Genomic DNA, 15965 nt, shown 5'->3' with positions numbered 1-15965 from the left:
GGGGCCCTGACACCCTGGCGGTTCTGCCATTAATTTGCCATAACTTGGGCATAACCCTTCTCCACTCTGGATCTCAGTTTTTCCCCTGTGAGTTATGGGGTTTCTAAAGTCCCTTCCAGCTCTGAAATTCTGAGGTTCTTTGTGGAGTCTCTGAAAGGAAAATCTTAATGGTCCGTTCCCTTTGGGAAGAAAAATGTGTCATAGAGCCCTATGAATCTCTTCTTAAAGCCCAAACCTTGTTGGTTTTTTTCCAGAGCAATATACTGGAACAGTGAAAGAAATCCGAGAAGCAGAGTGACTGGGAACTGAAAGCTGCCGGGGTTGCATGTGGATTGGCAGATGGAATCAGAGGATGCCGGCCTCAAAGTGGCCAGGGCAGCTCTTTGCTGAGGCTGAGCGGAATTCAAGGAAAGAGGCTGTGGGCTCCTCCTTTGACATTGCTGCATTTTCTCTGAGTCTGTTTCCTGTCAAAGCTCTGGACTCCTAGTCTAGGCGAGCTCAGGAAAAATTGCATCCTGGTTTTGTTTCCAAATCAGCATAGAGCTGAGGAAGTCCTGCTGAGGCCCTCCAATCGCTGTCCCCACACCTTCTGGTGACAGCCATGGAATTAGGGCTAGACACCCTAGTGACTAGCACTGGCAAGATGGAAAACTCACTTCCAGGAGCAGAATTCCACAGGGAGTTGCAGAATCCCCCCAAAACCAGCATAGTTGGATACCATCTTCTCCTGGGGGACTTTGGAAGCCCCCAGCCTTCTCTTCTCCAGGCCTTTCTTCCCGGTGGGAAGATGTTGAACTTTGGAGGTTAAATGACTTGCTCAAGGTCACAGTGCTGGGAGCAGAGCAGAGATGAAAACTTCAGCCAACATTTGGAGTCCTCAGCCTTCTTTGGGCCATGCCACAGCTGCTCCTCGCTTAATGGACAGTCACCCCTCCTGAGGATGCTGGGCAGGGATGCCAGGTACTGATATGACTGCTGTTCTGGTCCCCAGTGACCTCTCTCATCCCGAAGCCTGCTCAGACGGAGGAGGAAGCCGCTCTGGGGCAGAGAGGGTTGCCGTATGCAGAGCTGCCCTGGCGAAGATAACAGGTTGTCTGTCAGTGCATGAAGCCTGTGCACAGCCCAGACCACAGAGCTTCCACCGGAGGAGAAATTAAACCTGTCTCACATACCAATCCCAGTGCTCTGATTACATTTACAGAGGTCATGGCCTGCATTCTGTCACCATGGAAACCTCTCATGCTGCCAGTGTGTTGTCTGTGTGTGGGGTTGATATTTAAAGGCAAAGTCACAGGCCCTGTTGCCGAACTATCAGCTGCCAGGGGCAATTGCTCTCCTTCAGGAGCCTGGGTGCTGGTGCTTCAAGCCCAGAGATAAGAGGAAGGGGAAGAGATGGAGAAAAGAGCCCACCTGGTCTCTAAGAGCCAGGTTTGCAAGGAGGTGGGGTCTGGGCTGGAGGCGCTGGGAGAGCAGAAGGGAGAGAACCAAAAAGCACCCCAACTTCATCAGAAGACAAACACCTTCTCAGAGGCACAGGAGCCCCAGTGTTGAGGGGAGCTCTTCCTCCTCTTCTACCTTCTCTGGCTCTCAGAGTGGCCAGATGGAGCTGGGGAAAGCCCCCTCTGCCTGAGGGCCCTTGGTGGTTTCGATTTTGCACATCTGGTAGCTGTGTGAATTGTGCTGATAACAATACGGTTTATGAAAGATCCCTGCTTCTTCTATGGACCCCACAGCACTGTCCTGGAAAGAGCTACCAGGGGAGTGACTTATCAGGAGTCCCAGGTGTTGGGAGAGGTAAATAACACCTGATTCAACAGACTAAGGAGAGAACACAAGTGCTGACTCGGCTTGTGACCATCAATTTTTTTTCTTTAGTCTTGAGACAATTATTTCCACACCATTGAATGGAGTGTAGATAACACAGGCAACTTAATAGGCTGGGAGCAGAGGCTGTTTAGAGGAGATTTTAAGCACTGTGAGCATAAAATGAACATGAATATTCTGCAATATGCATCTTACAACTTGTCATTAAGTGGATGGCCTCAATGATGTGATGCAACAGGCTTTGATTGGAATATTGAGCTCTGGAAAGGGGAATTCTGCATCAGTGGCCTCACGATACAGAATATCACATATTACTCAATAAGACATGTCATTGTGTTGATCGTGCATATGCTAAAAAGTACAGCAGCAGATAATAATGGTTGGTATCGCCAAAAATGCACTTTAGGAATTTACAGCTTCTCGGTGTCCTTGGGGGTGGAACATGGAATATCCTGAAATTACAACTCGGGAAATGGAGCGAATCCGTTTGATTTAGTTTCCAATCCCCCAGAGTATGGGAATCTATTTTTTTCCTTAGGTTTTCTTCCTATTTCTCTATCTCTTCTTCTTCTTCTTTTTTTTTTTTTCATCCAGCTTCTCGTTCACCTTTTTCCTTTTTGTCTTTCTTGTTTGCTTTATCCCTAGTCTGTGACCCCTCTCTGTCACCACGATGCCACCCCTTTCTGCAGAGTTAGCCGTGCTGGCAGGCCTCCAGGATAAAGAGGTTACTGACTCTGCTAGGGGGATGTAATCTACCTTCTGACTGGTCCTTTCTGGGGCTTGTGTTTATAGTAGAAACTTGGTTTCTGCCACAAAGACTGAAAAGAGGAGTAAATATCTCATGCCTTCCAGACGAGTGTTTTCCCCATGTGGTTTGGAGAACACTGCCAGTATTCCAGAACAGATGGGGCTGGGAGGAAATTTCTGGACGTGAACAGGGAGAATTTGCAGGCTGATTATCCCAGTGTGTTTGGGCCTGGTGTGAAGGAAGTCAAGACCTCTCTTTCCATCTCTTTGAAAGCAAGTTAGCTTCGGAAAGAGGAAAAACTCTCATCCTTGGAGACCAGTGACACCCATTTCTTGGCCAGTCACTCCTCAAATGTCTTCAGTGAGCAAGGACATCGGGTGAGAGATTATGGATGATTCAGTATATACATACTTATTGAACACCTCTCAGGTGCTGATTGTCGCAGGGAACGCAGAAGTAATAACCAGAGCTAACATATATGAAGTGCTTGCTGCATTGCAGATAGATATAAACATGATATGTATTTGTTCTTTGACTCCTCACAAAAACCTTGAAAATACTTTTAACATTGCCATTTTGCAAATGAGGAAATCGAGGCACGGAGTTGATAAGTAGTTCGCTCAAGGTCACAGTCGGTGGGTAGCAGATGAGCTCAGGACTCTCTGACTCTAGGGCCACTATTGTACTCTATCACCTCTTCGGTGGGGTCAAGATCGTTCTTTGGGAAGTGTATTCTGGAACTTGGGTGATGGGTGCGGAGATTGGGTGCCAGGGGCTTGATTAGAAGCTATTTCAATATCACTTCTCAACAAAGATAATGAGAAACCAACCAGTGGGAACATCAGGATGCAAAGGAGGATAAGAATTCAAAAGCACTCGTGAGAAGGTTAAGACCGACAGGCTTGGCGGATGTTTGAAATGAGGATGAAGAAAGGTTTTCCATTTTGTGCTTAGATTACCGCCTTAGATTACAGCAATTTCTTTCTAACTGTTACAATGTATTGGATTATACCATATATCACACGCATACGTCATCCTATTTAAGCCTCACAATTACCCTGCAAGATAGGGATTATGATTTCCAGTTTACAAATGAGGAAGCTGACGATCGTGGAGCTTTGCCCAGAGTCTTAGAGCTCGTAGGTAGCTGAGCCAGAATTGGGATACAGGTCTTTGTCATTCCTAAGCTTTTTACTGAGCTTTGCTGCCATTCTAAGGATGAAGGAGAAAGGGAAATAATAAATTGGTAGAACTGCTCAGATATCCAGGTGGAAAAGTAGGACAGAGGTATGAATTAGAAAAGTAATGAGCATGAAGGGAAAAGTGAAGGTGGTGGGAGAATGAAACCACGGGGGGCTCGGAGAGCAAGGAGAAAACCAAGAGGAAGAAGGAGAGGAGAAAGGCAGGTGCAAACCTCTGGGGAATGAAGGGAGCCAGAGAAGGAGGCTGGGCAAAAATTGTTAAGAAGAATGGAAGGAGCAAGATAGTGCAGGGCCAGGGAAGCAGTGGCTCCTTAAAGCAAGAGCAAGTGGTCAATGACACTCAAAGCCTCAGGGAGAGGCTGAGTAAAGACCAAGAGCAGCGGAGAAGCGTTGGTGACCTTGGAAGTGAGTCACCTCAACGGTGTAAAGACAGTCAGGTGAGGAGACAGGATGGGAGCTCTGAAGGGGGAAAAGGAAGGAGAAGAAAAGACTTTAGAGAAAGTAGCAGGGTCGAAGGCAGGTTTTTCTTTGTTTTGGTTTGGTTTTTAGGATAGAGGAGACCAAGAATGTTAGCAGGCAGACGGGAAAGATTGAAGATGAGAAAGGATGTGAGACTGAAGCTCTCACAGGGGAGAGGGAGTGCGTGGGATCATGAACTCTCATGGAAGAATGAGAGGACAGACATGCATCTTCTAGAAGAGAAGGAAAAGGAAAGCCTGAAAGCAACAGAGTAAGAACTAAGCACGCGGTCTTGTATAGGAAAGAGAGTGCGGTTTCCGCTATCAAAAAATACTGCCAGGGAGGGAAGCCCAGGGATGTTTGGGAACAGACCTTTAGAAAGGGAAAAAAAAAAAAAAAAAAAACTAGAATGGACACGGATACAATTCTGAGAGCAAGGAAAAGACACATTTTGGGGGATCTAAAGGCCATTCCATACAGGATGTCCACGGGGGAAAAGTATTTCTACCCACTTTCTGACACTGAGATAATCCACCATTGCTGCCTTGTCTCTGACTCTACGTGGTGCTTCTGTCAGTATTTGTGACTCGTGGTGATTCCAGTCAGATCACATCACCGCCTGTTAGCGTGTGTTATTCTTCCACAGCATGTGTGCGCCGGGGGCCTTGCAGGCCAGAGCTTTGCTATCAGATTCTAAATAACTTTCTCTTCTCTCACCTTGCATCCCCTTTACCCTTACCTTGAATCCTCAGACCTGTAGTAAAGTGAGGAAGAAGAAAGGCCAGAAATAAAGGAAGGGGCTTAGAGGGCATAAACTTTCACCCTTTGAAATAACAGATGAAAGGAAGCCTTCTCAACTTTAAAAAATTGCTATCCCTCTGTGATTTACCTGAAATCTCCTTAATCACCCCCAAAGAAATGGTTTCGCTTCTGTATAATTTCCCAAAGTTCTCATGGCTGCAAACATCTGGCATATACAATTGGCCACAGCCCCACCTGCCTCCCATGCAGATTAAGCCCGTAGACGGTCTCACATCTCACTCAGGGAGTGCATAGCCTTGTGTGGCTACAGCTGACACATTCCGGGTGCCCCCCTCCACTTCAGATTCCCAAGAGAGCCAATCAAAGACAGAGAATGTCAGAGTCAGCAACCTCTTTGGTCTTGAGGGTTTCTACTGGGCTCAGCAGTGCCCACGGGGGATGTCTAATATGGTCTAAGGGATGGGCAAAGAAGATACACACACACACACACACACACACACACACACACACACAAAGTGATTAGGGAATATGGGGAAAAATAATGGGGGTGGGAGTGATAGAAAGATGAGATAAAGGGCGCCTGGGTGGCTCAGTGGGTTAAAGCCTTTGCCTTTGGCTCAGGTCATGATCTCAGGGTCCTGGGATCGAGTCCCGCATCGGGCTCTCTGATCAGCAGGGAGCCTGCTTCCTCCTCTCTCTGCCTGCCTCTCTGCCTACTTGTGATCTGTCTCTGTCAAAGAAATAAATAAAATTTAAAAAATTTAAAAAAAAAAAAGAAAGATGAGGTAAAGAACAAAGAAAGAAATGTTACTATTTAGATGGAGGGAGCCCAACAATGGTGGCTTCCCAATGACTTCCTTGTCATCGCTGGGCTGTAATGATCTATCTCAGGCATTCAATTCTACAAGAGTTTTGGACCACTGTGAGAGGACCCAGATTCTAACACCAGCACAGCCCCTGGTGAGCTGAGCGGCCATGGGCAGAGCACTGGGTTTCTAAACCGGATTACCCTGAACATACCTTTGAGTTTTAATAGTCCCTTGTTCTGTTTTGAGCCTGTACCTCACTGAGAAGCTGCTCTCAGCCTGTTCCCTGATGTGAGGACCTGCTTATTTCGTCATATGTATCAGCGCAGTGAATCTAGGAGTGTGAACTGGACAGGGAGACCAGCCACGTGCGTTTGTGTGAGTGTGTGGACAGGACCCTCCCGATTCAAAAGGTTGGCTAATGACTAAGAGCAGGGTTTCCGACGAGTTGTAGACACCCCGGATTTTAAGGCGACTGAAGTGATGAGCTCACGAGCGCATCTTGCATCTGGCTCTTCTCCTGCAGGGGCGGCATGAGGCTGGGTTTGCGGGGCCTTGCAAAGCACACAGTGAGCCTGGTTCTTGGCACCGGGTGGAAGGGGTGTGGGGGGGGATACATCAGCTCTCCTTCCACAGCCCTTAATGAAGTGTGCAGCTCTTGTCCTCATTAGGCCTCAGCATCGTCAATGAAAGAGTCAATAAACCCGCTTGATGGGGTTGGGACCAAGGGGCTGAGATGCAGCAGCCGCACATCCACAGGGCAGACATCAGCCCGGCCGCGTGTCGTGACCCAGCACCCAGGGATCAATAACCCGCCCAGAATAAAGTCCGAGAGCCTGCCCTCCTCGGTCGCCTCTCCAGATCCGTCTCACCCAGGGAGGGGCGATGCCAGCCAGCTCCTGCTTTGCTTGCAATTGTTGCCACTCCATGCCATTCTGGGTGCCAGATGCTTTTGTTTCTTCCTGATTGAGCCCCCTGGACACCCCACAGCTGCGTATTTAGCGAGTGCCCACCTGGCATGAGAACATGGAGACGACATCTCCAAGCAGCCCAGAGCCTGGCCTGGGCCCGGTTGTTTTCTGCATCTTCTGTCTGTTGACGGGGTGTGAGGGGCCCCAGTGGACTGGGTGGTGTATTTTCTGCAGTGTTTTGCTGCTGGACTCCATTCTTGGCTGCTCTGCATCTCTTTAGACACCCTTATCTTATCTAATTACAAGGAATTTCAGATTAATTTCGTGGCCTCTGCTCCAAAGGACCTCTTATCTGTCGGGGGGGCCTTGTATTTTGACCTTGTCATTCTTTTGTTGTTTGCCTTTAAGGGGCCGGCAGCTTCGAAGAACGGGATGCTATGATCTTGCTGGAATTGGGGCTGGGGGAGGGGAAGAAGAGAGAGGCAGACAGATCTGGGATTTGTGTATTCTGCTCCATCCCCCTGCCTGTGCTCGGAGACAGCTGGCTGCTTACTTCCGTGACAGCCACATGGTACCCAGCCACACAGCACAGGACCCCGGGCAGGGACTCACCGGCTGCCAACCTCTCCAGATCCCTTTGATATTTCCGACAGAGCAGTAAAGGACTCTTGACTGTCACGTTTTGCCTTGCCTCTCTCCACCTTCTCGAAGGCTCCTCGGTGTGGTTTCCATGGCTACCCCCAATCAGATTTGGCTTCTTGCGAAATTGGATTTCAAAGAAGGACAAGGCTTCAAAGGAATTTGTCCATTTAACAGAATGTCATTAGGAGTGAGGCTGACTGCTGAACCAGGGTCCTCAGATGATTAAGGAGGGGCCGCGCTCATGTGTGGAGGCAGGTTTCTGTCTGCAATGAGGAAACTTGATACAACATGACAACGCCGTATTGCAACCTGCCAGTCACCCCTGCACACTACCCAACTCTGCACCTCCCTCTCCCCCTGTCTGAGACCCAGAACGGATGTAGAATACCTATGCCTTCAGTTTCTGCTGCTTCCTTTGGTAGAAGTAAGCTTTGCAGGCAGTGAGGCCTAAGAGAACATAAGATTACCCAGGTTCACTGCTCTTCGCCAACAACTCATTAGCTTGTGGCCTATATTAGCATTTGACAAATATCCTTGACGAAGTTGGGGGGGGTGTTATCAAATTTCCTCCCACTGCTGAGAGGGAAAGTCAAAGTACTGAGGTTACCCATAGGAGAGACTTTGTTTCCTTTGCTTTTTTTAAGGACAGTTTCAGATTTATAGAAAAATTACAATGCTAGTACAGAGAACTTGGATCTCTCCTCCCTTGCTTTTTAACACATCATAAGTACTCAAAAGTGATTCCAGAGCAGTTACAATTTTATAGAAGGAGCAATTGATAAAAATGCCCTAGCAGCCTAGAAAAGCCAGCCTATTGTTAAATTTCCAGAGCAAGAAAGTGCAGCAGCAGCAGCAGCAACCAGAGTCCCCAGAGACTTGCCAGCCCCTGTCCCTTCACCCCCAGCCCAATTTGCTGCAACTTGTAGGTGGGCCACGTGATCCTGAAACCAAGGGACCATCCCTCTTCAGACTGCAGGATATGGACGTGTAAAGATGACTCAAAACCACTGCATCCCTTAAAGGATCGAGCCCCCAACCTTGGGAGACTATGCCAGGAGGCAGGCAGTGCTACGTCATGTCCTTCTGGACAGTTTCTCCTTGGGGCTCCCATCCTCATATCCACGGTTCCACCATGATTTTCCCTGAGGCTGCCGTAAAGACCATCTCACCCATCTTCCCTGGGTTCTCTCCCTTACTGCTTCCAATCCTTCCCACTATTCAGTAGGCTGACTCTGAGACTAGAAGCTACTTTTTTTTATAAAGAAGGAAAACGGTAGAGGTAAAGCAAGATGGGCAATATCACACACTACACAGGTCTCTCGCCAGCTCAAAATTTTTCAGTGTCTCCCTGGTACACAGGCAGTTGAGTTCAAAATCCTTGCGCTGACTTTCATGAACTTTCACAATAAAACTTCAAGTTTTCTTAACAACCAGAATTTCCCTGCACCATTCAGTAAAAGGGTTGTCAGCTGTTCCTCAAGGAGAAGGTTTTTCCCTCTTTGTTTACTTTGGTGGCTCCACCTGGAAAGCCCTCCTGCCTCTTTGAAGTCTGGTGTGTTCAGAGCCCATCTTGAATGCCATATGCACATTAAACACACACGCACCCACACTTTCCTCCTTTTTATATTTGTCTCCCTCCCTTTAGGGCTCATGGCACTTCATACCTTCATGGCACTTGGTTTATTGTGCTTAAAAAAGTCCCATAAAACTATTTTGAGATCATTGAGATCCCCAGAAGTTACAAGAAATGATACAGTGATCCTCTCTACCCCTTACTCAGTTTCCCCCAATTTTAACAACTGGTGGTATGACAGTACCCTATGACAATCAGGACGCCGACCCCTACTGTAGTTTGGATAAGGGGAGGAGGACATCTTCCTGTGATCTGGTCCTTCACTTTCCTGCCTTTGTCAGCTGTTAGAGGGTAAAGGCTTGGTTCCCCTCTCCCTCGGCCTTCTCCCCAGGTTAGCCCTTCCTTTCCTCACATCCTTTCAGCTTTTGTGAGGAAGGGACGCTCGCTGGCTCCCTGTATCCACGGCCCCTCGGCTTCTCCCCAATGTTGTTGGCTTCATATTATTTATTGGGACGAACGGCCGTTCCTTTGAGCCAGCTGGTTTGCCGAAGAAGACAGTGAATGTTCTGTCCCGGTTTTCTGGGCGTGGACGTGCGAGATCGGGAACTGCCCGCTGCTGGGCTTGGCGGGAACGAATCTCCTCGGATTCCGCCTCTTCGCGCCCCATCTCGGGCACCACCGTGGCTGCTAAACCCGTCCCCGGAGGCCAACTGCCCCGTGCTGAGGACAGAAAGTGTCCCAGGAGATGAAGTTCCTTTGGGCCGCGTTTAGTCTTTTGTTCTGGTGGGGGGTTTGCCGGGGCGGCGCGCCCCGCCCTCCAGTCCTCCCACCCGAGGGCGCCGCGGGAGTGGCGCGGGCACCCGCGCACAGGTGTTCCCCCCTCCCCACCGCCCGGGGCGCGCCCCCCGCCCGCCGCGCGCTCCACTTCCTGAGCGCGCCCCGGGCCCGCGGCCCCGCCCTGCGGCCAGGCCGGGCAGCCGCGGCAGCAGCGGCGGCGACAGAGGTACAGGTGCCTCCGCCAGACGACAGCCGCCTGCCAGCCCGCCGGCCCTGGCACCAGGCCTTCACGCCCCTCTCCCGCCTCACACACCGGCCTCCCCACCGCTCGGCCAAATGCAGGCCGTCGCCCTCCCCGAGGAGATCCGTTGGCTCATGGAAGGTAACGCCCTGGCCCAGCCCCAGGCCCCCCTCCCGGCCCCCTGGGAAGTCCCTCAGGAGCAGAGCTGGAGGCCGAACCCCGAGACGCCAGGGGCTCCCAAGACCGGCCTCTCTTTGCAGCTCCATCACCCACCACCTTCTAGAACCTCAAGACTTCTAGAGCCTTCCACTCAGCACAGCCCGATTTCCACCCTGCCCTCCCAGGGTCCCACTCACTCCCCTCAGTTCCACATTTTCTTTTGCCTCGAGGCCTCGCCACCTTTCCATGTCACCTCCGGCCAGGTTCTTGGGGGCCCCTCCATGTCACCTTGCGTGGTCTTCGGCCCAACCCTTTCTCCTCCCGTCAGCCCCCGCGACTGTGAGGTTTCGCCTTCCTCCCTCCCCAGCCCCGAAGCCCCCCAGCTTCCTGCTCAGAGCTCCTGAGGCTCTCAGGGGGTTGCGAGGGGCATGTGGGATGCGGTGGGCCAAGGCCTGGGGGTTAGTGTGAGTTCTGTCCGCGCGGAAAGCCCGTGCCTCCCTTTGCCAACTGCAGACTTCTGGGGGTCTTGCTGTCCACCCAGGGAGGTGGATGCAGTAGTACGTTTCTAACTTTTCTAGAAATGCCCCATCTTGGTGTGTTTACCTTCAAACTGTCATGCCTAAGCAGTCCTCATAAGAGTTAAGGCCATTCTCAGCTACACTCCACAGATTCTTCCAACGCTGGAAAGAGACTTTTTGCTAATGGGCGATATGGCCTGCTCCTTTCACACTTTTTTTTCCAGCGAAAGTAACTTGCTTTCCTGTAACTGACCTTCCTGGAAGGACAGAGGCCTGGAATCCATGCTTGCATACAGGTCCCAGGAGGAAACTACTCTGAATTAAGCCTTTTGGCATCCAAGTGACATTTTTGACACATATTTAACAGATGGCCTGCTTTGGGCAGGTCAGACTTTTGGCAAGGAGTATTTTTTTTTCCCTCGGTTTCTCTCAATTTAATTGGTTTTATATCTCCATTACCTTGTTATCTTGCTATAAATGCCTCCTAATCAAATATTTGGCAGTCCTTTTGATCTCTGTTTGTAGCACTGTTTCCATTCTGGATTGTTTCTATGTAAAAGCTGTCAACTAGGTATTTCTTCTGAGGTGAAGTTTCCAAAATCCACTTCACTTATGACCTGAATAAATCTAAACTTTCAGAGTAGAAAAGTATTTTTTGGGTAAAATAGCGATGTCTGGGTATCTGAGAAGAAGCATTCAAGTTGTTCCCTCTGCTGTTGGTTCAATATTGGATGTTGAAGGTAGAGAGAGGATGTAAGTGTGGTGGTTTCTGGGAGAGAAGGAACTGTGTCAAAAAGTGTAATTCTACCCTTGCACTTAAAAATGTAAAGTAATCCTTTTTATTGGTATCTGTCATTTGATGAGAGAAAACCTATTTTACAAGCTTGTTAACCTGTACTTCCGTTTTGTGTGGAGCCTTAGTAGTAAATTCCTCTTTATTTTCAGAGGTTTGCAATGAAATCCACTCCTTTAACATTTTTGATGTGCTGTTCTTTATTGTTCAAAACTGACACTTTGGTAAACAACTCATTTCTGCACCTGCCACCTTCCTTTAGCTTAGATTATTTTCTTGTTAGCTGACTGTTTTTAATTGAAGTCTTCAGATCTCCTTCTAAAGCAGAACCTTTGTTTGCTGACAAGTAGAGCAGGGTATGAATGGAGATTAATTGCATGTCACATACTTCTGTGTCAAACTTGCTGTGTTTTAACAATCTCTGTTGGTGCTTGGGTCTTTAGAATCTACAGGGGAGTCTGAGATTAAATTTTAAGGAGTTTCATTGGTTAATGCATTTCTTTAAGGCTTTTTTTTTTTTTTTTTACAGTTTGCAATCATAATCTGAATCTGAAAGAGGGGAGGGAAGGTAAAGGGATTCCAACCAATAATTCTATTGAAAAATGTTTGAGGACTGTTTTTGAAAGGTTCGTGTAATCATAGCAGTACATTGGTTTTAGATTTTTTTTGTTTTGTTTTGTTTTTGTTCTGTTTTGTTTTTTTATGAAAGATTGTCTCTGCTGTAGACCAGCAGAATTATTCATTATACTACAAATAATTTGTGGATATTAGAAACCCATAATGGCTTTCAATTTATCATCTGTTGCTGTGGACTTGTTTCCCCACCACACACACTTTTTAAGGTTAACTGTTGACAATTAGAAAATATGTAGGTCCTGATCTCTATATTGTCACTCAGTGGAGAGAGTCACAGGGTGAGGGAGCTGCTACTTCAGGGCTGCCCACATGGCTGTGGGGGTGGAGTTTCCACAATGAATTACTACTTTCATAAACCAAGGCAGAAGCATTTGCACAGTGATTTAACGCTGGCCATCACAGCCATAATTTAAGCATTTATTTATTTATAACTACACGAGCATAAATGACAGGGACGTTTTTTGACATAATATGTGTGCTTTTAAAAATAAAATATGCAAAGCATTATGAAAGGTTTATGCCAAAATTTTGCATAATGAAGAAGGGAACAGAAATGTTGAAGGTCTAAAACTAATTTTGTTTAAGGAGAAAATTTTAAATATTTGAAAATGTTTCATTTGACCCAGAAACTTTCTGGGAATCCGTGTTACTGAAATTAAAGGACATGAAGTGTATGTACAAGGATCCATCTTAACTGTCCATGTGTTGGGAAAGGCGGTGTGATGGTATGAATGAATTATCCATCTTTTGGAATATTTCACAGTCATTAAAAAGAATGTGAAGGATCTATATATAGTGGCTTGGAAAGTGTCCATATTTTTAAGACTAATAATATATACAATCCATTTTTAAATTTTATTTTTATTTATTTATTTGACAGACAGAGATCACAAGTAGGCAAAGAGAGAGAGAGAGAAAAGCAGGCTCCCTGCTGAGCAGAGAGCCTGATGTGGGGCCCAATCCCAGGACCCTGGGATCATGACCTGAGCCAAAGGCAGAGGCTTTAACCCACTGAGCCACGCAGGCACCCCTATAATCCATTTTTATTTGAAAACAAAAAAGTGAACCAACCCCTCCCTCCCATATATTATATATGTATTTTTGTAAGCCTAGGAAGAAGTAAGAATAGACACCTAGCTGTTAATGTTGGTTTCTTTGGGAGGGGAATGAGAGGGTGGGGGAAACAGATTATCACTTTTATTTCATACATCTTCATGTTGTGATATTGACCATGCATTACTTTTGTTAATCAGATGAACAACCAGTAGAGTTATTTAAAAGAAAACAGAACAACACAAAAGACAGAAGCTTGGAAAGGTCATAGTGGTCAGAGTGCTAAAGGAAATACTGTTAACTTAATACCGTTAAGGTTATGATTATGTTTTCCCCTTGTTAGCTCGGGGTGGGGGTGGGGTATGTGTGTATAGGAGGTGGGGATTTTTTTTTTTTTATGCTTTCTTGGATTTTTGGCAAATGTTAAAGCAGCGTAACTCAGGAATAAAGTAGAGTAACTCAGGAAACAGCTTTCTCAGATAGACTCTGTCAAGCTCTCTTCTAGAAATAGTAACTAGTCCATATCAGCAAATAAGTACCTTACAGATAAGTAAAATGAAAGGTGTTTACTGCCTTATTGAAAGAGGAGGAAATATTCAGGTCTGTTTTCAAATTATCAGGCTTCAGATGTAGAAGTTATCTTTTTGTTCTTGTTTTGTGATAACCATACTGAAAACAAAAACAATGGAGTGCTGGCAGTTTGCTTAATCTTTGTTCCACAGATACAAACATAATCAGTTTCTTCCTTGTCTTTGTATCCCTGTTTGTGAAGTCAGAAGCACAAGAGGCAAATGTGAAGGAGGTAGAATGTATATTTCTTCAGTTCACAATGTGCTGTGTGTGATGGAATGGGAAGTACTGATTTTACCCTAATGGCTAATAAGTCCCACCTGCCTCCAAGGTACCTAACTCCTTCGGGGAATATGGAGTAAAGCCAAAACAACATCCACATCCAGGCTGCATTGTAGCAATTGCTGTGTTAACATTAATTCTGATACGCCTATGGTTACTTATTTTTAAACTTCCTTGGAAAGAAGCAGTCATTAATCACATCCTTCTAGATTGTTCTCCAGATTTGTATTGGTCGGTGCAGCCAACCATAAAATCCTTTTCAATATAGTAAAATTCCAACTCTGTGCAACTCACAGGAGTGAGCTGCTCTGGAGAGCTGAGGATATTCTCTTTAAGTGCTCTGACTTTTTATCATAAATATTTGTGATCAGTCTTTTTCTTTTTTCTTTCTTTCTTTTCTTTTCTTTCTTTTTTTTTTTTTTTAAGATTTTATTTATTTATTTGTCAGAGAGAGAGCACAAGCAGGCAGAATGGCAGGCAGAGACAGAGAGAGAAGCAGGCTCCCTGCTGGACAAGGAGCCCCATAAGCAACTCAATCCCGGGACCCTGAGATCATGACCTGAGCTGAAGGCAGCGGTCAGACTGAGCCACCCAGGTGTCCCTGTGATCAATCTTTTTCTAAAACGTATTAGGAATTTTTCTCACTTCCTCAACCAACCAGTCTGTGTTCAAAGGGACTGGCCTTTGAACAATTTAACATTAGAGTTGTTACAGTGAATGTGGGTTATCATATTTGTGGAAATATTTTGAGTTGTTTAGGGATGATTCTGCCATAATTGTCCCAGTACTGCTTTGTGAATGTCAATATGTTTTGTATTTTTATTTTTGTCAATATTTTCCTACTGTGAGGCTAGGCCTATCACTTTACACCACTTGCAGCGTGTCTGTAACAGTGCTACTAGAACATCAGGTAATCAAGCTTGCTGGGACTGATAATGTGTAAAAGAAGGTTTGAAGGGCTCCTTTGATGAACACAGTACCCTGACTTTTAGGTGTGGAATTCGTGACATGCATTTTGACTGTTAAGAGTCTCTTTTTGCTTAATTTGTGGTACTGGATCGTCTTCAAACTAGGTGATGCTATCAAAAGGTGAGATATAACCATACTTTTTGTTTTTTATGTTAAAAATATCTCTGATTATTAAAGTAATAATGCTCGTTGTAGAAAACTTAGAAAATACACCATGATAACATGGTCACCCATGGTCAAAAACTGTTAAATTTCCATGTATTTCTTTCAGTTCTTAGTGTATGTACATACTTTAAAAGTTGGGACATAAATTGTGTGGGTCGTTTTGTATACGGATGTTTCCACTTACAGCCTCTCAGTTGCTAAGGTCTCCTGAGCATTTTCTCAGATCATTTTTTTTTTTTTTTTCTTCCTGGTGATTTAGAAGTTATACATTCAGGTTTTATTCCGCTGGTAGTTTTCCTGTTATGGCTTTAAAAAAAAAAAAAAGTGCACCATGTCTCTTTGATTTGGCAAAATTAAGTATGAAAGGGTGTCTTTTGACTCTTTCTTTTAGTGTGAAGTGTGAAATTGCTATCATCTGAGATTTTAAGTAATCTCTATATCCAGCGTGAGCCTCGAACTCACACCCGGAGATCAGGAGTCACATGCTCTACTGACTGAGCCGGACAGGTGCTTCAGGTTCAGAGAATTGTTCATGAGACTTCAGACTCAGAGAATTGTTCACATTTTAGTATGTATATTACATTACAATAATTATTTTTGATATTTGTGTAATATTTTAAAACCATAGCTATAATGCCATTTTCCCCCTTTAATTTGCTCATTGCTTACTTTTGTTTGGCACCATGGCTTTTTTATTCATGAACTTTTAATTTTATCTCTTAGATATTTAGACTGGGCTGATATGCTAGCCATTAGCCAAGGTGGCTATTTAAGTTTAAGTTAAATAAAACAAAAAATTTGCTTCCTCAGCTGCAGTAGCTACATTTCAGCTGCTCAGTATCTGTCCTGACTACTAGATTGGACAGTGCATAAAA

The 15965-nt window shown here is 45.9% G+C and overlaps 1 protein-coding gene across 1 annotated transcript in view; it reads left to right on the top strand.

The window, feature by feature from the left end:
• Positions 1–9891: 9891 nt before the first annotated feature.
• Positions 9892–15965, top strand: part of SKAP1 (src kinase associated phosphoprotein 1) — a 279913-nt gene continuing 273839 nt past the window's right edge. The window contains exon 1 of the mRNA XM_059149961.1: positions 9892–10086. Coding sequence (XP_059005944.1) covers positions 10041–10086 — 46 coding nt within the window. The 5' untranslated portion in view covers positions 9892–10040. The remainder of the gene's footprint in view (positions 10087–15965) is intronic.

This window comes from Mustela lutreola, chromosome 15, assembly GCF_030435805.1.
Source record: "Mustela lutreola isolate mMusLut2 chromosome 15, mMusLut2.pri, whole genome shotgun sequence".
Taxonomy (NCBI): domain Eukaryota; kingdom Metazoa; phylum Chordata; class Mammalia; order Carnivora; family Mustelidae; genus Mustela; species Mustela lutreola.
This window is presented reverse-complemented; position numbering and strand designations above follow the sequence as displayed.